Source organism: Ranitomeya imitator, chromosome 6, assembly GCF_032444005.1.
Source record: "Ranitomeya imitator isolate aRanImi1 chromosome 6, aRanImi1.pri, whole genome shotgun sequence".
Classification (NCBI taxonomy): domain Eukaryota; kingdom Metazoa; phylum Chordata; class Amphibia; order Anura; family Dendrobatidae; genus Ranitomeya; species Ranitomeya imitator.
The window spans coordinates 539083025-539097929 of record NC_091287.1 but is presented as its reverse complement, the minus strand read 5'-3'; the positions used below and the strand labels follow the sequence as shown (position 1 = coordinate 539097929).

The 14905-nt window shown below is 42.4% G+C and overlaps 1 protein-coding gene across 1 annotated transcript in view; it reads right to left on the bottom strand.

The window, feature by feature from the left end:
* Positions 1-932: 932 nt before the first annotated feature.
* CCN4 (cellular communication network factor 4) overlaps positions 933-14905 on the bottom strand; it is a 117336-nt gene continuing 103363 nt past the window's right edge. The window contains exons 3-5 of the mRNA XM_069731939.1: positions 10276-10533; positions 8845-9038; positions 933-3373 (exon numbers count right to left, since the gene is read on the bottom strand). Of these exons, the coding sequence (XP_069588040.1) occupies positions 3074-3373; positions 8845-9038; positions 10276-10533 (752 nt within the window). The 3' untranslated portion in view covers positions 933-3073. The remainder of the gene's footprint in view (positions 3374-8844; positions 9039-10275; positions 10534-14905) is intronic.

The following is a 14905-nucleotide window of genomic DNA, read 5'->3' as shown; positions in this document are numbered from 1 at the left end:
ATGTGCCCTTGCTGTGTACTGTGTAATGGCCGTGTCTGCCCGGGACATGGTCTGATCATACCACAGCTCCTGGGCAGGGGAGGAAGGGAAAGAGAGGATACAGACACAACAGCACGTGATCACAACTGATTCTTTTTGTGAAGCAAACATTTCTTTGCCCGTTTTTAAGTTATATTTTACCTTAAAGAAAGATTCATTTGCGATCCCATGCTGTCCTGTCTGTATACTCTTTTTGCTTCCCCCCCGTCCAGGAGATGTGGTATGATCAGACCCTCTTCCTGCACGGTCAGACACAGACATTACACAGTACACAGCAGGGACACATTTATAAGATTATCTCAGCACAGGAACATTATTTTTAAACACATCCAATTGTGGAAATTATTATTATTCAAATATCTATTGATTAAAACCAACTTTGTACGCGGGGAAAAAAAAAACCTTTAAGAGAACAGATGTGTGTGTTTAATACCTAACAAAAGACCTCAAAGCAACAAATATGTTATAAAAGGAAAAAGTAAGCGAGTAATTCTATAAACCAGAATTCATGCCATTTACGGGATGCTGGATTCTAAGATATGTGACTTTTTGGACTGTGATGGGAGACTGCCTGCACCGCCCTGCTTGTCTTTGCATGAAGAACCAGTAGGTGGCGCTCAATGCATACATATTTATAAAGTTCCCCTTGAAATCTTCAGTATTTATGGCCTAACTACAGACTAGAAAATTGGTCGAAATATTTTTAATAAGAGTCACAAGCTTCTCACTTGATGCGCTAAAAATATTCCCTGTATATTAATATTTACTCCGGAAAGTAAAATCTGCCCCAGTTAGATCAAAATGTCCTCATTTAAAGGGGTTCTCTCACTACAGCAACCGTGAGTCCACGCGACCATCCATTTCTGGAACCCCAATTGCATCAACACAAGGAGTCAAACAAAATAGATATTTTTTTATTTAAATTAATTAACATAAAGTTCTGGACACATATTTAGTTCTTTAGTTGCCAACGTCTGAAAATAATTTCAAAATAAAGTAGGAAAATCTAAGGACTGTATTTTATGGAGGGTAACAAGGGGCAAATGGTCAACCAACCCCATCAGGACCTCCCGCAGCCATGATTTAGGCAGTGTACTGTATGTCAGGATTATTAGGGTACTTAGTCGAATTATTATCTAGACGCAGTCTTTGCTCTTAGGGTACTGGGGTGGAATTATCCTGCGTTTGAACAAACTTTAATTTATGAGGCTTTTTTTTACCCCCAAATTGTATGAACCTTCATTTTAAACACTTTAATGAATGATGTTATTATATTAGGGCTCATAGTAGCAGGAGTGTCAGCATGTGTGTCCTCTGTACGGGAAAACGATGTCATGGCAAGTGGTCGTTTCACTACTATTATCAGAGCTAAAGGGTGAACGTATTGGTGGTCTATTCAGTATATCTTGTATATTGTTCATTAAAATCCCTGGTGTTTGATTTGAGTCCAGTGGGCGGAGTCCTACTCAGTGATTGACAGTCTTCTCTGCATGTCTGTGCAGGCAGTGATAGCTGTCAATCACTGAGTAGCACCGCCCACTTGACTCACATCAAACACCAGGAATTTTAATGAATAAAATACAAGTTATACTGATTTTTTTTTTTCCAACAAACCTCTACGGTATATCATTCCGCTCAGTTCCTCCTTCTTTATGCCACGCTGACCACAGATCGGGCGGCATGTGCAACGTGACAAGTTCCGCTTAAATATGCGGAAAGTCAGAGTAACATAAGTTAGATAAGAAGTCGCAGCGCTGGATCCAAAAACGTCCTGTACTTGGTTCCTCTAAATCATCGGGAACAAGGTTTATTGACTACTTTTGCATATTTTCCATCGTTCTACAGCCAGGGGCTTGACGACATGTTCTCTGTGGTATGTGTGTCCATATGCCCCTTATATATTGTAGAGATGCAGGTTACATATTCTTCCTATCCCAATAAGTAGTAGGTGTAGTAATAATAATAATAATATTAGCAAATATCTCCAGTTAGAAATGTAGTATAGTTCTTCTGATTAGCTATGTCGCTTACCCCATGTGCAGGGTATGATAACGACCACTGACCGCTAAATAACTGTCACTATGAGTGATCATAACCATGGAGCTACTCTAATGCCCTACAGAAGGGGTAAGCAACACCGCTAATCAGTAAAACTATGCTACATTTTTAATTGGACGCATTTACTGATATTATTATTATTATTACACCTACTACATATTGGGATAGGATTTTGGAGATGGGAGTACCCCTTTATTTATTTTACTCGCTTATATAACGCCATAAATACATAATTTCGGGGGGGTATGGGGCGCTCTTTTTACTGTCACACTGGAAAGTCTGAGTTGGCAACCATGATGTGAAGCACTGGACTTATGTTATAGAGCAAAGAGAAGGCTGGAAGGAGGGAACGTTTCTTCTCTTATCTTAGTATCTTCATATAGAAGTGCGAGGCGTCTTTAAAGGAAATAATAATAATAAGTTAAGCAGCGGATTACAAGTCATATCTCACCCTGAGACTCAATAATGCACTTTACAGGTATAGCACCAATATCAACATCTACGGATCCTCGGGGGCAGGACATCCGAGTCAACACTGACATCTACGGATCCTCGGGGGCAGGACATCCGAGTCAACACTGACATCTACGGATCCTCAGGGGCAGGACATCCGAGTCAACATTGACATCTACGGATCCTCGGGGGCAGGACATCCGAGTCAACATTGACATCTACGGATCCTCAGGGGCATGACATCCGAGTCAACATTGACATCTACGGATCCTCAGGGGCAGGACATCCGAGTCAACATTGACATCTACGGATCCTCAGGGGCAGGACATCCGAGTCAACATTGACATCTACGGATCCTCAGGGGCAGGACATCCGAGTCAACATTGACATCTACGGATCCTCGGGGGCAGGACATCCGAGTCAACATTGACATCTACGGATCCTCGGGGGCAGGACATCCGAGTCAACATTGACATCTACGGATCCTCGGGGGCAGGACATCCGAGTCTTCCACGTTTGTTCCTCATTTTATAACCTCCGTATAATCGTGGTAGCTTTCCAGGTCTGCAAAAATGTCATTCGGCCGCCGACAGTTCAGGTTACAAAAACAAGCGTTGATCCACATGACGTTCCAGGAGACCCCCGACCCATCGGGGCAATCAAACTGGACATTGATAGTCTTGGACTTGTACGGGGTGCAGCATCTGTCGTCCGAGCACACGCCGCAGTATTTGGGTCTGTACGCTTTCTTACTCACGCAGCCAGAAATTGTCAAATTTTTAGCTTCCGTTTCCCGGTAAACTGCCAGACATTTTTTACCAGGCTGGGAGGAGAGAAAAAAAAATATTAGCATGAATTATTATTTAAAGGGGATCTCTAACTTAAGCATTGACCAATCTAGTGCTCGCCACCGGGACAGGAAGGGGTTAATTCTTCTAATTTCTAACTGCAGTGATTGGCTGCAGCAGGACGTGACATCATCCCATGTGCAGTACAGAACAAAAGTTTGGACACACCTTCTCATTTAAAGATTTTTCTGTATTTTCATGACTATGAAAATCGTACATTCACACTGAAGGCATCAAAACTATGAATTAACACATGTGGAATTATATACTTAGCAAAAAAGTGTGAAACAACTGAAAATATGTCTTATATTCTAGGTTCTTCAAAGTAGCCACCTTTTGCTGTGATGACTGCTTTGCATTCTCTTGATGAGCTTCAAGAGGTAGTCACCGGGAATGGTCTTCCAACAATCTTGAAGGAGTTCCCAGAGATGCTTAGCACTTGTTGGCCCTTTTGCCTTCACTCTGAGGTCCAGCTCACCCCAAACCATCTCGATTGGGTTCAGGTCTGGTGACTGTGGAGGCCAGGTCATCTGGCGTAGCACCCCATCACTCTCCTTCTTGGTCGAATAGCCCTTACACAGCCTGGAGTTGTTCCCAGAGATGCATTGTGAAATGACCCAGAAGACTTAGCGGTCTCGCAACACCGCTACATCATCTGGGTAATTTTGCAATGCATCCTTGTAACGGAAGCTCGCGGCAGCCGTGCGCGCATCGACAAAGCTTCGCTGGACAACGGAGGGTGAGTATAGAACTATTTTTATTGTAACTATTTTTTTTAACAGGGATATGGTGCCCACACTGCTAAATACTATGTGGTCTGTGTTATATACTACATGGCCAGTGTTATATACTACGTGGGCTGTGTTATATACTACGTGGGCTGTGTTGTATACTGCATGGCTGCAATATACTGCGTGGGCTTTGCTATATACTGTTTGGGCTGTGCTATATACTACGTGGGCTGTGCTATATACTGCGTGTCTGCTATATACTAAGTGGGCAATGTTATATACTACGTGGGCAGTGTTATATACTACATGGCTGCTATATACTACGTGGGCAATGTTATATACTGTGTGGCCACTGTTATATACTGCGTGGCCTGTATTAACGCATCAGGTATTCTAGAATATGTTGTGGCCTGTGCTATATACTATGTGGCTGCTATATACATACATACATATTCTAGAATACCCAATGCGTCATCTGGGTAATTTCACAATGCATCCTGGGAATGGAAGCTGGCGGCAGGCGCGCGCGCATCGCCAGAGCTTCGCTGGACACCGGAGGGTGAGTATAGAACTATTTTTTATTTTAATTATTTTTTTAACAGGGATATGGTGCCCACACTGCTAAATACTACGTGGGCTGTGTTATATACTGCGTAGGCTGTGCTATATATTACGTGGCCAGTGTTATATACTGCGTGGGCTGCGTTATATACTACATGGCTACTAAATACTATGTGGCCAGTGTTATATACTATGTGGGCTGTGTTATATACTGAGTGGGCTGCGTTGTATACTACATGGCTGCTATATACTATGTGGGCAATGTTATATACAGTGGGGCAAAAAAGTATTTAGTCAGTCAGCAATAGTGCAAGTTCCACCACTTAAAAAGATGAGAGGCGTCTGTAATTTACATCATAGGTAGACCTCAACTATGGGAGACAAACTGAGAAAAAAAAATCCAGAAAATCACATTGTCTGTTTTTTTAACAATTTATTTGCATATTATGGTGGAAAATAAGTATTTGGTCAGAAACAAACAATCAAGATTTCTGGCTCTCACAGACCTGTAACTTCTTCTTTAAGAGTCTCCTCTTTCCTCCACTCATTACCTGTAGTAATGGCACCTGTTTAAACTTGTTATCAGTATAAAAAGACACCTGTGCACACCCTCAAACAGTCTGACTCCAAACTCCACTATGGTGAAGACCAAAGAGCTGTCAAAGGACACCAGAAACAAAATTATAGCCCTGCACCAGGCTGGGAAGACTGAATCTGCAATAGCCAACCAGCTTGGAGTGAAGAAATCAACAGTGGGAGCAATAATTAGAAAATGGAAGACATACAAGACCACTGATAATCTCCCTCGATTTTGGGCTCCACGCAAAATCCCACCCCGTGGGGTCAGAATGATCACAAGAACGGTGAGCAAAAATCCCAGAACCACGCGGGGGGACCTAGTGAATGAACTGCAGAGAGCTGGGACCAATGTAACAAGGCCTACCATAAGTAACACACTACGCCACCATGGACTCAGATCCTGCAGTGCCAGACGTGTCCCACTGCTTAAGCCAGTACATGTCCGGGCCCGTCTGAAGTTTGCTAGAGAGCATTTGGATGATCCAGAGGAGTTTTGGGAGAATGTCCTATGGTCTGATGAAACCAAACTGGAACTGTTTGGTAGAAACACAACTTGTCGTGTTTGGAGGAAAAAGAATACTGAGTTGCATCCATCAAACACCATACCTACTGTAAAGCATGGTGGTGGAAACATCATGCTTTGGGGCTGTTTCTCTGCAAAGGGGCCAGGACGACTGATCCGGGTACATGAAAGAATGAATGGGGCCATGTATCGTGAGATTTTGAGTGCAAACCTCCTTCCATCAGCAAGGGCATTGAAGATGAAACGTGGCTGGGTCTTTCAACATGACAATGATCCAAAGCACACCGCCAGGGCAACGAAGGAGTGGCTTCGTAAGAAGCATTTCAAGGTCCTGGAGTGGCCTAGCCAGTCTCCAGATCTCAACCCTATAGAAAACCTTTGGAGGGAGTTAAAAGTCCGTGTTGCCAAGCGGACATACCAACAACAGTGTGTGGCAACCTTGTGAAGACTTACAGAAAATGTTTGACCTCTGTCATTGCCAACAAAGGATATATTACAAAGTATTGAGATTAAATTTTGTTTCTGACCAAATACTTATTTTCCACCATAATATGCAAATAAATTGTTAAAAAAACAGACAATGTGATTTTCTGGATTTTTTTTTCTCAGTTTGTCTCCCATAGTTGAGGTCTACCTATGATGTAAATTACAGACGCCACTCATCTTTTTAAGTGGTGGAACTTGCACTTTTGGTGACTGACTAAATACTTTTTTGCCCCACTGTATACTGCGTGGCCTGTGTTATATACTGTTTGGGCTGTGTTATATACTGCGCGGGCTGTGTTATATACTGCGTGGCTGCTATATACTATGTGGGCAATGTTATATACAATGTGGGCAGTGTTATATACTACGTGGGCAAAGGTATATACTACGTGGGCAGTGTTATATACTACGTGGGTAGTGTTATATACTGCGTGGGCTGTGTTATATACTGTTTGGGCTGTGTTATATACTGCTTGGGCTGTGTTATATACTACGTGGGCAATGTTATATACTAAGTGGGCAGTGTTATATACTGCGTGGCCTGTATTAACCCATCAGGTATTCTAGAATATGTTGTGGCCTGCGCTATATACTATGTGGCTGTTATATACATACATACATACATATTCTAGAATACCTGATGCGTTAGAATCGGGCCACCATCTGGTTTTGAATAAATCCCCAACAGTGTCACCAGCAAAGCCCCCCCCCACACCATCACACCTCCTCCTCCATGCTTCACGGTGGGAACCAGGCATGTAGAGTCCATCCGTTCACCTTTTCTGCGTCGCACAAAGACACGGTGGTTGGAACCAAAGATCTCAAATTTGGACTCATCAGACCAAAGCACAAATTTCCACTGGTCTAATGTCCATTCCTTGTGCTCTTTAGCCCAAACAAGTCTCTTCTGCTTGTTGCCTGTCCTTAGCAGTGGTTTCCTAGCAGCTATTTTACCATGAAGGCCTGCTGCACAAAGTCTCCTCTTAACAGTTGTTGTAGAGATGTGTCTGCTGCTAGAACTCCGTGTGGCATTGACCTGGTCTCTAATCTGAGCTGCTGTTAACCTGCGATTTCTGAGGCTGGTGACTCGGATAAACTTATCCTCAGAAGCAGAGGTGACTCTTGGTCTTCCTTTCCTGGGGCGGTCCTCATGTGAGCCAGTTTCTTTGTAGCGCTTGATGGTTTTTGCCACTGCACTTGGGGACACGTTCAAAGTTTTCCCAATTTTTCGGACTGACTGACCTTCATTTCTTAAAGTTATGATGGCCACTCGTTTTTCTTTACTTAGCTGCTTTTTTCTTGCCATAATACAAATTCTAACAGTCTATTCAGTAGGACTATCAGCTGTGTCCACCAGACTTCTGCCCAACACAACTGATGGTCCCAACACCATTTTTAAGGCAAGAAATCCCACTTATTAAACCTGACAGGGCACACCTGTGAAGTGAAAACCATTCCCGGTGACTACCTCTTGAAGCGCATCAAGAGAATGCCAAGAGTGTGCAAAGCAGTCATCAAAGCAAAAAGTGGCTACTTTGAAGAACCTAGAATATAAGACATAATCCTGTCCAACACGGTGACCAATGATGAGTAGAATGGGTAGAGCTTCTTTAATTAATAATTATCCCTGCTCTTTGATTTTTTTTTAAGTTGGGCAATCCCTTTAAGGAGGACCTGCCTCTCGCCATCAATATGTATTTTTTTGCTTGATGTAAATCTCGTTGTTCTCCTGAATCCGGCGATGTTTTCCTTTTCTTCCTGAGCCTCTCCATTCCTGAGTTATGGCCGCTTCTTTCCTTTATATAATTCTAGTTTTTTTAAGCCAGCTGGGCGTGGTCCACAAGGAAACGCCCACAGAAGACAGTTGAAGGTCACACCCACTTGGATAAAAAGCGTAGGCTTATATACAAAAAAAAGAGGCGACCATATCTCAGGATTGGAGAGAAGTAGGAAAAAAAGAAAAACATCGCCGGATTCAGGAGAACGGCGGCATTTACACCAGGTAATGCATATAGCATTTATAGCAAATGACAGGTCCTCTTTAAGTTTGTGACTACAAGAGATGCAGAATTTCCAAAGTGACAGGTTCCCTTTAAAGGAGATATACAGGATTAAAAAAATTGCTTTCTCTAACAAAACAGCGCCTCTCCTGTCCACAGGTTGTGTGTGGTATTGCAGCACATCTTCATTCACTGCAGACAGAAGAAGCCATGTTTTTCTAACCTTTTAAGTGGAGATTTGGATCTTCGTTGAGCACACGCAAGTGCGGTAAATGGAGATCCAATGGGAAAAGCTAAATTAAATGCTCAATTTTGGGGGTATTTATGACATAAAAAAGAAGGATCTGTTGTTTATTTATTTTTTTACAGAAATAGCGCCACTCTTGTCTGTGGCTGTGTCTGGTACTACATTCTGTCCCCTTGCCATGAAAGCAATTAAGTTGCAATAGCCCATGGACAGGCTTCTTCAGGACAACCATGTCCTACCAAAATGTAAGGATTATTAGTTAGTATCTGCCCCTTTCCCGCCTTCCCTATGTACAGTATTCCATATAGTTATATCATACCCTGAAATGCTGCGTTATGTCCACTTCGCAGGGTCTCATGTTACAGAGACGACTTTCCTTGAGCAGTTTACACTTGTCGTTATCGTTGGATATCCGTGTAGATATTCCCATACCGCACGTCTTGGTGCACGGGCTCCACGGAGTGGTCTGGATAACGCAGTTATTCTGCCAGGATTCACTTTCCTCTCCGTAAACTGAAACACGGGAAGAAAAAACATGTGACTACAGGTGTAAATATTAATAGTACTATTACAATCTATGTCTATATAAATATATACACTCCTCAACAGTGAAACTGCAGCACCGAGTCATTAAAATGATGGAAATCATCAAGATCCGCTGCTGGCAGCTCCTTTGTAATCACCGACCAATGAGGTCCCAGATGTGCTCGATGGAAGACAAGTCAGCCTTGGGAGCACGTTTAGCCAAAGATGGCGGCTGACGCTTGCAGTAGCGGTTTAGGGTTTTTAGGTAGAAATATGGCTCCTGGGACACTATGGAGAAATGGCCAAACTAATGGTTTCACCACCAAATCAAAGCAACACCAAGGTGTGGAAAGGAGAGGTAGGTTGGTAGACAGAGATGATAAGGAGATGTAGGGTGGCAGAGGATATAAGAGGGTGCAGTGCTGTGAGGGACCTTTTGGGTGACAGTGAAACGTTTATTTTGTATTCGAAGGGCAACCGGTGCAATGTCTGGCACAGAATGGAGATGTCGGTGTAGCAGCTGGACAGAAATATGAGCCCGGCTCCTGCATTTTTACAACTAAAAATAATATAAACAATTCCAACTATTTAATATTTATAATACTACTACCGGAAGTGATAATAATAATAATAATAATAATACTGTAGTATAATTTTCTATTTCTAATACAATTTTAAAGCCTTTGTATAATACTATTAAGAATAATATATACAACATCCAAGCAGGTGTGTAACACTACTCACGATATATGATAATAACACTATCCATATATCTACTGCTACCAATTTTATTAATAATAACAACGTTCACCAATGCACATAAATCTATTACTAATAACAATATTCATAATAACACGACAGCTACTACGAATAATAACAATATGTACAACACTAACTTTTTCATTTGGGTAGATGATGGAAAATCTGGGTTCCTCATTATGCTCATCTTGCATCATGTAAAATTTGCGCAAAAAAAAATCATAAACATTTGAATTTGAAGAATCACCTCTATGGTTTTTTGAAAGCTGCACTAAATATTTTTACCACTAGGTGGAGCTGTAGACTTTGCTAAGTATGCGCTGGGATGAAAGTGCTGCTCATGGACACAGATCTGCAGGACAGCACTCCATGTGGTCACATATGGTACTGCACATTAGTTTGTATTGGAAACACAAATTATGTTGTAGCCTGAAAACGAAATAATAAACTTAAAACCCAAACAAACCTGGAGAAGCAATGTGCCGTGGAGATGCTTTCCTAAACCTCTTTGAATCATCACATATCCATTGCTCACAACATTTTCCTGCCATTTTTACACGTTTAGGGTTCTGACACCACACCAGAGGGGGACGGGAGTTCATGCAGAGGGGGACGCAACCTATATCCCCATTCAGGCAAGTGCAGTTGAATTTGCAATTTGGCTGAAAGCTCTGGCCATTGACGTACCGCACACCGTTGAGCAGACAGCCGACTCCAGTCATCTCTGCAAATACACAACAGAAAGCAAGAAAGGACATGGTTTACAATTATTGTCAGCCATCTGTATTCTCAGCACCACTACTGCGCCCATATACAGTGAATAAGGGGTTAAAAAGGGGCAACAGATAACCTGTATAGACATACAGTAATATAAAACCTTTCTGGCCTCATGCTGTCACCACTAGATGGAGCTCGTGAGCTTACTGCATACTGCGCTGTATAAAAAGGGTGTACACATAAAACCCTATGATCATATACACTGGGTACGGAAAGTATTCAGACTTCTTTCCATTTTTCACTCTTTTGTTTCATTGCAGCCATTTGGTAAATTGAATAAAGTTCTTTTTTTTCTCATTAATGTACACTCTGCACCCCATCTTGACTGAACAAAAAGAAATGTAGACATTTTTGAAAATTTATTAAAAAAGAATAACTGAAATATCACATGGTCATAAGTATTCAGACCCTTTGCTCAGATACTCATATTTAAGTCACATTTCCTTGTGATCCTCCTTGAGATGGTTCTACTCCTTCATTGGAGTCCAGCTGTGTGTAATTAAACTGATAGGACGTGATTTGGAAAGGAGCACACCTGTCTATATAAGACCTCACAGCTCACAGTGCATGTCAGACCAAATGAGAATCATGAGGCCAAAGGAACTGGCCAAGGAGCTCAGAGACAGAATTGTGGCAAGGCACAGATCTGGCCGAGGTTACAACAGAATTTCTGCAGTACTCAAGGTTCCTAAGAGCACAGTGGCCTCAATAATCCTTAAATGGAAGAAGTTTGGGACCACCAGAAGTCTTCCTAGACCTGGCCGTCCAACCAAACTGAGCAATCGTGGGAGAAGAGCCTTGGTGAGAGAGGTAAAGAAGAACCCCAAGATCACTGTGGCTGAGCTCCAGAGATGCAGTAGGGAGATGGGAGAAAGTTCCGCAAAGTCAACTATCACTGCAGCCTCCACCAGTCAGGCCTTTATGGCAGAGTGGCCCGACGGAAGCCTCTCCTCAGTGCAAGCCATATGAAAGCCCGCATAGAGTTTGCTAAAAAAACACATGAAGGACTCCCAGACTATGAGAAATAAGATTCTCTGGTCTGATGAGATGAAGATAGACCTTTTTGGTGATAATTCTAAGCTGTATGTGTGGAGAAAACCAGGCACTGCTCATCACCTGCCCAATACAATCCCAACAGTGAAACATGGTGGAGGCAGCATAATGCTATGGGGGTGTTTTTCAGCTGCAGGGACAGGATGACTGGTTGTCATTGAAGGAAACATGAATGCGGCCAAGTACAGAGATATCCTGGATGAAAACCTCTTCCAGAGTGCTCTGGACCTCAGACTTGGCCGTAGGTTCACCTTCCAACAAGACAATGAACGTAAGCACACAGTTAAAATAACAAAGGAGCGGCTTCAGAACAACTCTGTGACCATTCCTGACCGGCCCAGCCAGAGCCCTGACCTAAACCCAACTGAGCATCTCTGGAGAGACCTGAAAATGGCGTCCACCAACGTTCACCATCCAACCTGACGGAACTGGAGAGGATCTGCAAGGAAGAATGGCCGAGGATCCCCAAATCCAGGGGTGAGAAACTTGTTGCATCATTCCCAAGACGACTCATGGCTGCACTAGCTCAAAACGGTGCTTCTACTGAATACTGAGCAAAGGGTCTGAAGACTTATGACCATGTGATATTTCAGTGCACATTAATGAGAAAAAAAGTGAACTTTTTGAATTTACCAAATGGCTGCAATGAAACAAAGAGTGAAAAATGTAAAGGGGTCTGAATACTTTCCGTACCCACTGTATGCTATAATGGCAAATGAAGATCTTAAAGGGAGATTCCCACTCCCCAGGACCATCTCTATGAGCCCGAATACTTTGTAGGAATAGCTCCAATTCTGGTGGCCTGATTACACAGGCAGCCATTTATCTATATATGACATGCTCTTTGCAAGAGAAAGCAGCTGATTGTTCGAGATTCCATGAGCGGAACCCAGTGTAATCAGTTGATTACTCTGACTGTGGCCTTTTTAAGAGTGGTTGCCTATGATAGGACAACTCTGTCTGTATGTAGTAAGCGCCTCCTAGTGGTGGTTGCAGGGTGCTAGAATATTATCATTCATTTTTTTAGGGTTTTCTTTTTATGTACACATTGGTGATACATTTCTGTGAATTAATAAACATATTCCATAAATTACGTAATCCTACAGTTACTGTATAAAGATGCCAATACGTCACCTTGTGAGCAGGAAGAGCCGAGTAGAATGTTATATGAATTTACAGGAATAGATTCAGTATAACCTTCAGTAATTAACTGATTGGAATTCCTGCTTGCTCTGGGATTCTAAGTCCAGGGGGCGTGTCTAGCTCCGCCTTTCCGACTCCTAAGCCCAGAGCAAGCAGGAATTTCTAATCAGTAAGATTGGCTACACTGAATGTTTTCCCATCAGCCCATATATCAATCGACACAGCTCCTCCTGCTCTATAAAATGTCGCTCTAAGATCGGATATCCCAATCAATGACAGATGATCTTCGAATGCAGAAATTAGTCTCTTTTTTGGAGGACTGGGCACCATATTCCCATCATCTCTATCCTGCTCTTTGACGGATTCCTTAATGAATTATTATCGGCCACTACAGTATTTGGAAGGCTACAATCTGAGGTCACCAAGACAAGAAGTGATGTCATTTGACTGACAGGTGCAGACATTGAGTCCAGGTAACAATTTTAGAAGCAGGAATTGGCACTTTAAGGAGCAAATACAGGTCCTTCTCAAAAAATTAGCATATAGTGTTAAATTTCATTATTTACCATAATGTAATGATTACAATTAAACTTTCATATATTATAGATTCATTATCCACCAACTGAAATTTGTCAGGTCTTTTATTGTTTTAATACTGATGATTTTGGCATACAACTCCTGATAACCCAAAAAACCTGTCTCAATAAATTAGCATATTTCACCCATCCAATCAAATAAAAGTGTTTTTTAATAACAAACAAAAAAACCATCAAATAATAATGTTCAGTTATGCACTCAATACTTGGTCGGGAATCCTTTGGCAGAAATGACTGCTTCAATGCGGCGTGGCATGGAGGCAATCAGCCTGTGACACTGCTGAGATGTTATGGAGGCCCAGGATGCTTCAATAGCGGCCTTAAGGTCATCCAGAGTGTTGGGTCTTGCGTCTCTCAACTTTCTCTTCACAATATCCCACAGATTCTCTATGGGGTTCAGGTCAGGAGAGTTGGCAGGCCAATTGAGCACAGTAATACCATGGTCAGTAAACCATTTACCAGTGGTTTTGGCACTGTGAGCAGGTGCCAGGTCGTGCTGAAAAATGAAATCTTCATCTCCATAAAGCATTTCAGCCGATGGAAGCATGAAGTGCTCCAAAATCTCCTGATAGCTAGCTGCATTGACCCTGCCCTTGATGAAACACAGTGGACCAACACCAGCAGCTGACATGGCACCCCACACCATCACTGACTGTGGGTACTTGACACTGGACTTCAGGCATTTTGGCATTTCCTTCTCCCCAGTCTTCCTCCAGACTCTGGCACCTTGATTTCCGAATGACATGCAAAATTTGCTTTCATCAGAAAAAAGTACTTGGGACCACTTAGCACCAGTCCAGTGCTGCTTCTCTGTAGCCCAGGTCAGGCGCCTCTGCCGCTGTTTATGGTTCAAAAGTGGCTTTACCTGGGGAATGCGGCACCTGTAGCCCATTTCCTGCACACGCCTGTGCACGGTGGCTCTGGATGTTTCCACACCAGACTCAGTCCACTGCTTCCTCAGGTTCCCCAAGGTCTGGAATCGGTCCTTCTCCACAATCTTCCTCAGGGTCCGGTCTCCTCTTCTCGTTGTACAGCGTTTTCTGCCACATTGTTTCCTTCCAACAGACTTACCATTGAGGTGCCTTGATACAGCACTCTGGGAACAGCCTATTTGTTGAGAAATTTCTTTCTGGGTCTTACCCCTCTTGCTTGAGGGTGTCAATGATGGCCTTCTTGACATCTGTCAGGTCGCTAGTCTTACCCATGATGGGGGTTTTGAGTAATGAACCAGGCAGGGAGTTTATAAAAGCCTCAGGTATCTTTTGCATGTGTTTAGAGTTAATTAGTTGATTCAGAAGATTAGGGTAATAGGTCGTTTAGAGAACCTTTTCTTGATATGCTAATTTATTGAGACAGGTTTTTTGGGTTATCAGGAGTTGTATGCCAAAATCATCAGTATTAAAACAATAAAAGACCTGACAAATTTCAGTTGGTGGATAATGAATCTATAATATATGAAAGTTTAATTGTAATCATTACATTATGGTAAATAATGAAATTTAACACTATATGCTAATTTTTTGAGAA